The sequence below is a fragment of the Arachis ipaensis genome, chromosome B06, assembly GCF_000816755.2.
Source record: "Arachis ipaensis cultivar K30076 chromosome B06, Araip1.1, whole genome shotgun sequence".
In the NCBI taxonomy this organism is placed as follows: Eukaryota; Viridiplantae; Streptophyta; class Magnoliopsida; order Fabales; family Fabaceae; genus Arachis; species Arachis ipaensis.
In genome coordinates, this window is record NC_029790.2 from 16,482,551 (window position 1) to 16,494,686 (window position 12,136).

Here is a 12,136-nt window from a genome sequence, read left to right on the forward strand (position 1 = left end):
AATGATACAAATAGAGATTTTTCTACACATAAAAAAATTAATGCTCCGAGTCATAGATTATGAAAAATCTCCTTATACACAAAGGCCATAAATGCATTAGGGAACAAAAGAATCTAAAAAGCATAAAAAAAAGAGAAACAAAAGTTGATAAGAAAGCAAATGAAATTAAACATGAAATAAATGAAGGGTTATTTTATTTAGAAATACATAATAAAAAAATATAGGAGAACGTTGGTACTCTGATAATTATATAGAAATATTTAAGATTTCATCAAAATCATGATTTATTAATTATACTCTAATATTAGCCTCTAATAAAAAAATATTGCTTCAATGTAATATTGATAATATGCATTATAAAACACATAATGCATATTGAATTATAAATTTAATTACCTTTATAATAGTTAAAAGAATTAAATGTTAAACATGCATTAACTTTTTATATACTAAAAAGATAAATTATAAAATATTAAAAATCATATTGTATTTCTATTAAAGTTTTAAATAATTTGTTAAAGATTGCAACCATAATTATTACAGTACTAAAATATGTATATAACTTGTTCTATTTATTTTAATTTCGCAAGAAAAACTGCAAAATATCACTGATCATACTAAAAATAAACACAAAGGCATGATCTTCCATTTTATTAGTGATTAGATTCAAACTAAACTATCAATACTCGTGTCAATAATTACTTAATATGTCAACAATGCACTTATATATTCTATAAACTTTAGAAATAATATTGGTCTCTCATTAGATTTACAGTGAAAACGAATGATACAACAAATTTTAATTTGTATATATAGACTATTTCTTAATGGATTGAAGTTGAGAAACCTCTCAAATCACTCTTTTGGGGTACCAATTGTATCACTTGTATAGCAAATCGTTCAAAAGTACTGAAGATTACTTCTTCCCTCCATCGAAGTCTGAAAAAAGGCAAGTGCTACTAAACCAAAACTACAAAAAAATAAAATAACAATAAGTTGTGTTAAGAAACCAAACCTGTTATCCAAAAAAACAGATGGTGCACAATTTTGATTTTTATAGATTGTTATAAATCAATTTAATAATATGATAATAAAAAATCTTTAAAGCCAAAATTATATCCTTTAAATAAAAAAAATGAAAATACAATATACAGACAAATCAAAATTAGCACACAACTCTTTTAAAAATAAATAAAAAAGAACACGTAGACATATAGAATCTTCTTGCCCACTTAATTGCTCAAAGACGGAATGATATCAAATTTATCAATCACATGAACAAGTCTTTCAAGAACTTTTTAGTCCTAAATCATTTTAGAAACATAAATGGTTATTTTTTTTAGAAAACTGGATGCACAATACACAAAGTCTAACAAAGAGGACCTAAATACAAATGGTCATATGATAATTCAACACAACATTTTTCTATCAATGGTTAACTAAATCTCCAAAATTCATAACATTTCCTAATTATTCAGCTGATGCATATAGATATGCTCAAACACACACAGAAGCACCAAGAAAGGAAAAAGAAATAAGAGTACAACTAATTACCAATCACAAACTTGTAAGGTAAAAATCCTATGTTCTCATTGTACTTCCTTTGATAAAAAATCTGCCCCAATAGTTTTTTTTGTACTAATTGCTAAACTTATTGTAAGGTGAAAATCCTATATTCTCATTGCACCTCCTTTGATAAAAAATCTACCCCAATAGTTTCTTTGTACTAATTACTAAACTTATTATTTACATTTCTAAATTATATTTATTAGGAAAATATAAGAATATGAAGCTCCTTGGTATACCGTTAAACTATACAAAAACAAATCACAAAAAAATACAATAAGAATCAATAATGATAAATAATTTTGAAGACAATCAAATGCCAAAGAATACCTTATTCATCAAAGATGTCTTTCTCACTAATTGATGTAAACTCAAGCTTCAACCACAATTGAAAGTGCACAAATGATTCAAATAATTGTTACATATAGTGAAAATTATTTTACAGTATCAACAAATCATAATAATAATGATAGAAAACTAAAAAAAAAAAAGAATTGGTATAACAGTAAAAGAACAAAAACTCACAACTAAGTTACCTGAAAAGGATTAATTTCAAAAGCATGAGTTTCTTTCTCTTCAATAGCTGCTGCCACCTCAGCTTCATTTAGCAACTTACCATGAATGCCTTCAATTTTATCTGCTGCTTTGCTAATTGCAAATCCATCTCCATTTGTACATATAAGAGAAAAGTCCATATGGAATTTGAATTTCACTGGTTCAGTCAGAGAATGCACATTGCATAGTATTTAAGATACAGTAACATTTTTAAATGTTCACATCCAAAGTTGCATGCATCCACAACATCTATACCACAATCACATATTAAACAATATTAAAATTGTGAAAAAAAAGAAAGGTACTTTCTGCAACCCCAAAATCACAAACAAATGCATCTTTTATGACAACAATTTCTACTAAGATTTAAACATGAAAATTCTAGAAGTATGCATATACTTTAAAGGCACATGCGCACATCAACGGTAAAAAAAAATACCCAACCAAGACAAAATAAGCTGAAAGCTTTTTGTTCATATCAATGCCTCAGGAGCTAATGTTCAAACACAAATAGTTCACTGCTCTGATCAATTTTAGCCAAAGTTATTTAAAAATAAAATAAATTAAAAAGGTGTTCATGAGGAAGAAAGCCTGTAGAGTGATAAAGCCAGAAAAATGTTATTCGTTGTTATGCTTTAGAATGACACTCTCATCCACCCATCCATTTTCCTTCCGAAAAACACTTTAACAACAAATTTGAGAAGCTAAAAACTCGAGTTTTCTCAGTATTATGAACATGAATTCATATAACATCAGGCAAAAAGAAAAACAAAAAAGTCCAGATTTGAAGTAAACCAGTTACAAAAATAGAAAGAAAATCGTGAATTTAAGAGAGAGGAATGTACCCAGAAGCTGATATGCACTCTTAGACTGCGAAGAACAGCGGAGCAATCGATGCATATGAAGAAGCCATACGTAATGGACGCTCATGTTGGATTCTTCACATTGCAATCGAAACACATCTAAAGCGAAAAAATAAAAAACGAATTTAAAAATCACAAAAAGTAAAAATATAGTAGATCAGAAAAAAAAACTTGAAAAACATCAAACCAAAAATCTCAAAATTGAAAATCTGGACATCAGAAGTGATCAAACTTTGTTTTCAAAGAGCTTGTTTAGAAGTCCCTTGTAAAGTACCCAGAATCCCCATAGTTGTAGCGGATCCGCTGCCACCACCGTTGCCGTGCATGCCTCCACATCTGCGTCCTCCTTGGTTGCAATCCCTGGCCATATGGCTTATCCCCACCACAGCTGTAGCACGCGCCAGAAGAACGACTGAATACAGTAAACAATGAAAACAGGAGATTATAAATATACTTGTTTTTTCAATTCAAAATTGAAATTTGAAATTTCATATTCTTTTGACTTGTCTGAAGAGGTGGAAAATAAATGTAGGTGAGAATGAATAAGAAATAGTTAGTATTGAAAGAAAAATTAAAAGAAAGAATTGTCAGAGTCATTAAAGCCAAAAGACAAAATTTACAATGCCATAAATTGTCAGAGTCATTAAAGCTCAGATGAACAAACATTACATATATAACACCTTAAAGAACTCAACCCTCATGCCGTCCTCTTCAAGACAATTGAAATGCATTCACTTACTTACCAGTGTGTCAAGAAAGAAGAGCAAGTTGTTAACTTGTCTTACCAGATTTCTAATGCCAACATCCACGAAAAAACTTATCATGAAATCATCACAATTTAAACAATCAGCAAAGAAACTTTTCTGAGAAAGCTAATATGTACTTCGAAGATGCGACGAATAGCGGAGCAAACGATGCATATGAAGACCCTATACATAACCGATGCCCATGTTGGATTCCTCACATCGCAGTCGAAATGCAACTGAAGCGAAAAAATAAAATCAAATTAAAATCACAAAATTTTAGAATATGGAACAAAAAATTGAAAAACCTCAAACGAAAAACCTTAAAATTGAAAATTTATGGAATCGAAAGTAATCAAAGCTTGTTTTTAGACTTGGCCGTGAATTTTCTGAACATTGCGCTAGGAATCAGAGAAAAAACAGAAGAGCTGGAAAATAAAAGCTTTTAGGTCAGAAATTGCTACAAACTCAACTACCACTTCTCCAAAATTCAAAATTTAAAATTCACTAAAAAAATTAGAAAAACAGGTAAAAAAAAGAAGGAGAAAATTAATTGAAATGAAAGAGTGAATAACACTATTGGGAGTGAAAAAGAATAAGAGGAGGAGTTGTTAGAAAATATTAAAGACATTGAAACAACCATACAAACTGAACAATGAATGCTGGGTTATAATTATACTCTTCTTTTGCCATTCAAATTTAAAATTTTAGGTTTTTGATACCTGTAAGGTGAAGAGGAAATAAATATTGAAGTAGAAGATGAAGGAGAATTAATTAAAGGAAGAAGTTGTTTTAAGAAGCAAAGTTTACTTGAAAAAAAAATAAATGATTGAATGAGAGACCACACATGAACTAACTATTTAGAGAATACCATAAAATGTCCAACTCTCAAGCTCTCTCTAACATGACACGTTAGATTTCCACTATCTGACAACCCTCTATTAATAGTTTAGTATTAGATTAAGCACTTGTCAGCTTCGCAAGTGACAATGGTTAAAAAAAATTTTGACATGTACTTTAAATATACATATTAAAATTATTAATTTTTTTTTATCTTCGTTTCATTTAAATTTCACAAATAATAAAATAATTTATTTTTAGTCAAATATTCACTAAATTATATTTTTTTCATAGAAATCACCTCATTTCTTATTATCCATATTTTTATCTTTATAGTAATACAAATGGAGAGCTGAAGTGGCGTTTATACGTTGAATCTAGGAGTTTATTTGCTTAGATGTCGTCACTAAAAATTTTTAGAATTATATTTATAAATTATAAATTATTATTTGCTTAGATTGTTATTTTCAAATTTTAAATTATTTGTTTGGGTTGTTTTACTTAAGTTGTTATTTTTTAAATTTTAAATTATTTTATTTAGATTGTTGTTTTTAAAATTTTAGATTGTTTTACTTAAGTTGTTAGTTTTTAAATTTTAAATTGTTTTACTTAAGTAGTTATTTTTTAAATTTTAACACTATTAAAAAAAATTTGTTGATTCCTTTTAGCACTTTTTTTTAAATATTGTTGATTCTTTTTAAAAATTGCAGCTACAAACGTTCTTTTACATATATTCACCTTAATTTAGAATTTAAAAATTGTTAAATATTTATTACTTTATCTGCAAGTTTAATTCAAATTTAAATTAAAGTCAATCAAATTAAAAAAAAAAATTAGCTATGAATCAACTATAAAAGTATAAGTTATGAGATATGTATAGGACCATAATTCAAAATACATCAATCCCTTTCTTTGCATATATCAAAAATCTAAAATTTCTCTACTTATTCCAACGACTGATATTCACAAAATTATAGAATTCAATTTTGCAATTGACAATTGTGTGTACGTATACGAGTGATACGGTTATGAACACTATCTTCCTCTTTATCGTTGAAGTTCAAATATCTGATAGTCCCCATTTTCATCTTCTTATAAAGTTAAGAAGATGACGGATAACGTGGACCTCATAAATAAATTAAAAAAATGCTCACTCTATTCAAATTGTGAGTACAGTTATAAGTGTATTTTCTATTAAAAATCAATTTATTTTTTGCTTCCTTGGTCATTAGTAGTATCTAATTTATAAATAATAATTAATAACTAATTATAATTTTAGAGTATTGACTATACCGATGGTTTGTGATGGAGGGCGGAGATCAGCCAATTAAGAAATCAATATAGAAATACATTGCGAGTATAGTTCTTAACCAGCAAAAATCCGCTCATCAATTTAGAAAGGTTGTCACAAATTTTAAAATAAAAATACTGGGAGTATGAATCCTAGGTCGTCTTCCAACGAGTTGACAAACGGGTGCTATCTTATTAATCAGGAGTTTTCTGAGAAAATTGAGAGTTGAATGACAGAAAATAAATAATTATAAATTAAAGAGAATTATATATTTAGAATAAAAAGCCTTGACCGGGGGAATGATTAATTGAAAGTTCTATCTTTATTGGAATTCTCTCAAGTGTAGTATAAAGAGGTTGTTATTTTCACTTAGTTAACCCTTACTAAATAAAGGAAAGTCAACTGATTGAGTTAACTCTTATTCGCAAATCCTAGTTCTCTCCCTTGGGAAGGTCTAGCGTTAGTAAATAGAGGATTAGCCAACAACTTCCAATTTAACTAATCACTTGAGCATTCTAACTCAAGTGTCTCCTTTTAATCAAACCCCATGTCAAGTTGGGAATCTACTTCATTGACATGAAAATTACTTGCATAAAATTAAAAAGGGAATAAAAAGAAGACATGATAGACAATAACTACAAATTAATTAAAAGTAAAAGTAATTCTTTACATTAAAAAATTCTAAAAACAATCCAATTGTAACTCTAAACAAGAATTAAGAATATGGAAGAGTAAAGGAGTGAGAAAACAAACTAGAATAATATCTTCAATAGAGGTAATGACTCTTCAATATCCAAAGCAAAAGCATAAAACTAAAAATATGTGAATGTAAAAGAAAACCTAGAGGAAGAGTAATTTCTCTCTAGATTCAGATCTAAAAACTAAACCTATGCTAATGAGAATCTGTGTTAGTCTCTGCTCGTTCCCCGGCTCTAGTTTGTGTTTCTGGACTGGAAACTGGGTCAAAATTCGGTCCAAAATCGCCCCCAGCATTTTCTGTTATTTCTACAGATCGCGCATGTCACGCGTATGCGTCAGTCACGCGTACGCGTTGCTGGTTGTCTTGGCGTGTCACGCGTACGCGTCATTCATGCACACACGTCTTTGTGCAAACTCCAATCCATGCGTACGCGTCGCTGCAAATTTTTTCATGTCGCGCACACGCATGAGCCATGCGTGCGCGTCGATGCTCGCTGGTTATGTTCTTAGTTTCTTGTGTTCCTTCTATTTTTGCAAGCTTCCTCTCTATTCTCTAAGCCATTCCTGCCCTATAAAGCCTGAAACACTTAACACACGGATTACGGCATCAAATGGTATAAAGGAGAATCAAAATACACAAATTAAAGACTCTAGGAAGCAAGTTTTCAACCATAGAATAACACTAGGAAGGAATTGTAAAATCATACAAATCATATGAATAAGTGGGCAAGGACTTGATAAAAACCACTCAATTGAGCATAAGATAAACCATAAAATAGTGGTTTATCAACCTCCCCACACTTAAACATTAGCATGTCCTCATGCTTAGCTCAAGGAGATCAAAAGAATAGATAGGAAAAAAAAACAAGACTCATGAAATGCAACCTATATATGAATGCAACTATATGCTAAGATGATTCTGTACACTTGGTTAAAAGTAAATAAGTTCTCTAAGACACACATAAATCAGATATCACTAATTTAAATCATACAGTAAATACAATTAGACTCGTAAGTAGACAGCTCATGAAAGCAGGGAACATAAAATTAAGCATTGAACCCTCACTGATAGTGTATGTGCACTCTAATCACTCAAGTGTATAGGGTAATCCACTCTAGTCTTCTCTAGTCATGCTTTCTAAATTTTGTTCTTCACCTAACCAATCAACAAATATTTAATGTACCAATACAAATATCATGAGGTCTTTTCAAGGTTGTAATGGGGTTAAGATAAGGGTGAGGGTATATATATGGCTGAGTGAGCTATAAATTGAATCCTTGACTAACCTAAGCTCTCACCTATACATACTCTATATTCTTCTTAAATCATGCCTAGCTACCCAAAATTCTCATTTTTGCATCTCATACTCATGCATCAACTTTTCTTTAATTTTATCACATATGCATTGATTTTTTCATTAACTTAACATTGGGATAATTTTGTCCCCTTATTTATTTATTTATTGAATATTTTTCTTATAGAAAAATAAACATAACTTATCAATGCACATGGATATTTAATTTTTTTTGGTCTCACATGAGTAGGTACCTAAATTTCCAACATTTTATTATTTAAACATTATACACTTTCATTAACCCAAGTTCCCACAGTTTTCCCATACTTAGTTAACATACTATCTTAAGCTAACCAAAGATTCAATTGGAGTATTTAATTTATTTTTATGCTTAAGGCTAGTAATGTGGTAAAATATAGAACAAATGGGGATTAAAAGGCTCAAGGTGGCTAACAAAGGTAATTGAAAGGGGTAGGCTATTTGGGATAAGTGAGCTAATAGAATAATGTCCTGAATCATATGCATGCATATAAACACATGAAACATTGGACATATAGAAAAGAACAAGGTAAAGATTACAATCATAGGGAAGAAAACACACAAGAATAACAATTCATGGTTAAATAATATAACCATATAATTAGGCTCAAAAATCTCACTGGGTTGTGTGTTCTTAGCTGTCATTCATGTTCCAATTTACAGTCTTTAAACAAGTTTATTTAAAAAGTTTTTAATTTAAATTAGTGAAATATCATAAAATAAAGTCTTGAAAAGAATTTTATTATTTTAACCAAGCAAACATACATGCAAATAATTATTATCATGCAATCTATTCTATCTAATAAAAGAAAAATAACCTATTGGTGTTAAGAAAAACATTTACCTCCGGAAGTTAGGTACTGACCGACCTCCCCACACTTAAAGCTTGGTATCGTCCTTGGTGCCATCAGTCAGAAACAAAGGGGGGTTGGTAGCAGCATCTCCACAGTCGGGATTGACATGGCTTCTTGTGCTGGTGGATGAGGTGGAGTCCGAAGTGTCTGGTTCTTCTTCAGATGGGTGGTTGCCAACAATCAGCTCCTTAAGGTATGTAAATTGGCGCTTGTTACGGCGCTCCATTTGCTTTGCCTGCCAGTCAAGCCGGTCCAACCTCTGAAGTATCTGAAGGAACAGATGATTTGTTAATGGTGCTTGTGATGTGGAAGGAGAAGGGGTGTCTCCAGCCGGGTCTGCGGTCCGGATGATAGTGGCTGCTGGAGGTCTGATGTGCTTTCCATTGGGCATAATTTGATCATCCCACGGAAGTATGGTCTTGGTGTCCCCAGCTCTGTAGGAGACTCCGGCTGCCGAGACTAGATCTGAAACCAAGGCGGGAAAGGATAGGTTGCCCGTAATCTGTACGTGTCCCATGGCGTCCCGGAGGTGTCTTGGTAGGTTGAGAGGTTGGTCTGTAAGGACACACCAGAGAAGAACAGTCATATCTGCAGTGAAGGAGGACTCGTGAGTGCTCAGAAAGACGTAGTGGGACATAATCTGTGCCCACACTCGAGCATCCAAGGTGAGTGCTGAAGCCAATATTCCCTTAGGTCGGGATCGATGGTATCCATAGATCCATCTGCTGCCAGGTTATGCTATAACTTTGAGGATGGCATCCCAGTCAAATTGGTATGTCTGGCGTTTGAAAGAGGCTTCTTGGTATGCGTCCAATCCTTCTGCAGCAGGGGGGAGATCCAAGGCTTGCTGAATGGCCTCTTCGGAAATAGGGATTTGCTTCTGACGGACATAGACAGACTGCAGGGTTGGCATGTGAAAATTGGAGTAGAATTCAACTACCCATGAAAGGTTAACCTGCCTTGGCTGTCTCCGTAAGAATCCCCATTATCTGCGCTCAATACGGGGCTCAACAAATTCAACAATGTGGGTCGGAAGGATGAGTAGGTGCTCATTGTTATAGTTCCGCTCAGCCAAGATGGGGGAACATCTGTTCACAGTAGCGGTTAGTGAACCGCGCAGTGTCCCTTGCTGGAAAGGCTTTCTCTTTTTCATCGACCTTGATGATCCTCTTGACTCGCTTTGTGGATGGCTTGACTGATGTTGAGGATGGTTTCGCAGCTAGCGCTCTTTTTGTTCCTCTCTTTGTCGGTAGTTTGGGAGCGGCTTTCTCTTTACCCTTCTTGGTGGCCATCCTGAAAAGGGAAAACGTAAGTAACATGTAAAGCCAAGGGTTAAAGCAAGGAGGAGGACAGTACAAGTGATAAGAACTGCATGGTAAAGAAGGATGTCGTTAACATATGGTCGCGACTACATGTGATAAGTTCATCAATGAAAATATAGCAAGTGCATGTTATGGCAAGTAGATGCAAGATGTTTATTTGCATGCCGGTAAAGGCATGAGTAGCATAGATCAAGCATCAAAAGCTAAATTGTATTATCACTCGTAATAAACTAACCATCATGTTTGTATTGACAATTATATTCAATTAATAAAATATTTAAAGGGTTTTGTGAAAAAAAAAACAGGCATTAGAGTAGAAGGATAGAAGAATTAAAAATGCACAATGCCATACGGACTTTTTCACAAACACTTAGTATGCATGGTAAATATGTTATTGAAAGTATTAAATATGAACATGCAAACAACCCAAAAATAATTATTGATAATTGTCAAACAACTCCTTAATAATCCACAAGCAATTATAGAAGAAAATAATCACCCAATTAGATTTCTAACACTAATTAAAAGGATGTAAAAAGAAAAAGAAAGAGAAAGACAAAGAAAATATAGATAATGAAATTAAAAAGAAAAAGAAGAAGGGAATATAAATTAAGGTAATAATGGAAGAGTAAAAGGGGAAGAAGAAAAGAACCTTGATGAAGGGGATGAAGAAGGAGGGAGAAAGTAGCAGAATGTAAGAAAGAATAAAGAAGGAAGAAGGAAGAAGAAAGAATTAGGATTGAGGGACAAAAGATAAGAATTCTGGCGCAGATCTAGTTAAACTGTGCGTCGCATGCGACGCGTGCGCGTAGAGCACGCGGTCGCGTGAATCGCGCTATTTTCGAGCGATGCGTACGCATCAGGGACACGTACGCGTGACAAGGGTTGTGCGTTTGGCGCGGAGGCAGACTCGCGCATGCACAACTCTCTGTCCCATACGCACTATTGCCAAAAATTCAACCGACGCGTGCGCGTGAGGGACGCTGACGAATGAGATTTTTGACGGTTTAGAATTTCACAAATGAAATCTCGTTGCAAGTATAGTTTCTAAAGTGAATCAAAGCATGAGTTAAACCTAGATCTAAGAAGAGAGATTAACCTAAACCTAATCCTAATCCTAGAGAGAAGAGAAAGCTTCTCTCTCTAGAAACTAACTCTCAAAACTAACTAAGCTAAAACTAAACTAATTGGTAACTAACACATGTTTCCCTCTTCACTCCTTGGGTTAAATAGCATCAGAAATGAGTTGGATTGGGCCCACAAGGCTTTAGAATTCGTTGGCCACGTTTTGCTTTAAGTGAACTAGGTGGCAGCAACGGCGCGTGCACGTACTTTGCACGTGCGCGCCACCATACGTGTAGCAAATATGGATTTCCCACCTAACCTATATAATGACCTATACAATTAAGTACTAACCTAACTACCCATTCCTCACTTTTCCACATACTCATGCATTTTCTTTTCATTTCATAACACTTATGCATTGATTCTTATTGAGCTTCACTTTGGGGCATTTTGTCCCCTTTATTGCTCTTCTTTTTTTCTTTCTTTTTCTATATACATTTTTTTCTTTTCTTTTCTTTTCTTTTTCCTTTTCACTTTTATTTCTTTTTATTTTCATTTTTTTCTTTTTCTTTCAAACTATACACAAGAACATCAATGCATAATGTCTATACATTTAATCAATACATGAGTATGTACCAATTCTCCAATATAAAAATACAAAACACAAACACCCTTTTATCCCAACTAATGTCCCAAAGTTTTCCCACTCTTGGATGACACTCACACTCACTAGCCTAAGCCAATCAAAGATCCAAATAAAGGACATTCATTGTTTTCCGCTTTAAGGCTTGTAATGTGCTAAAATAAGAACAAGTGGGTTAAGCGTAGGTAGGGTGCCCTAAAAACAGTTTTCTTGGAAAAGAAATCATCACCATAACCAAGTAGTCCTAACATAAAAAAAAATGCTCAAATATGTACAAATTTTAACTATCATGCAACCTATCATGCAATGCAATAGCTAATCTAATTAAAGAAAATAAAAAAATTTGGTGTTGAAAAGAAAT

General features: G+C 32.7%; 1 protein-coding gene across 3 annotated transcripts; it reads right to left on the bottom strand.

Annotated features, from left to right (window-relative positions):
• Positions 680 to 4,525, bottom strand: LOC107645759. 3 transcript variants are annotated; one of them, XM_021104127.1, is made up of 7 exons: positions 4,450 to 4,511; positions 3,868 to 3,966; positions 3,259 to 3,396; positions 2,967 to 3,083; positions 2,103 to 2,278; positions 1,897 to 1,981; positions 680 to 939 (listed from the first exon to the last, which is right to left on the bottom strand). In XM_021104127.1, exons 2-6 carry the CDS (start codon positions 3,902 to 3,904, stop codon positions 1,898 to 1,900), a joined length of 552 nt encoding a protein of 183 aa, XP_020959786.1. In that variant the 5' UTR covers positions 3,905 to 3,966; positions 4,450 to 4,511; the 3' UTR covers positions 680 to 939; position 1,897. The 3 variants fall into 3 exon arrangements, 2 of the variants coding, with proteins under 2 accessions (XP_020959786.1, XP_016205340.1); XM_016349854.2 differs by lacking the exon at positions 1,897 to 1,981 and having other exon boundaries at positions 745 to 970; positions 4,450 to 4,525; XR_002348392.1 differs by lacking the exon at positions 1,897 to 1,981 and having other exon boundaries at positions 745 to 970; positions 3,217 to 3,966; positions 4,450 to 4,525.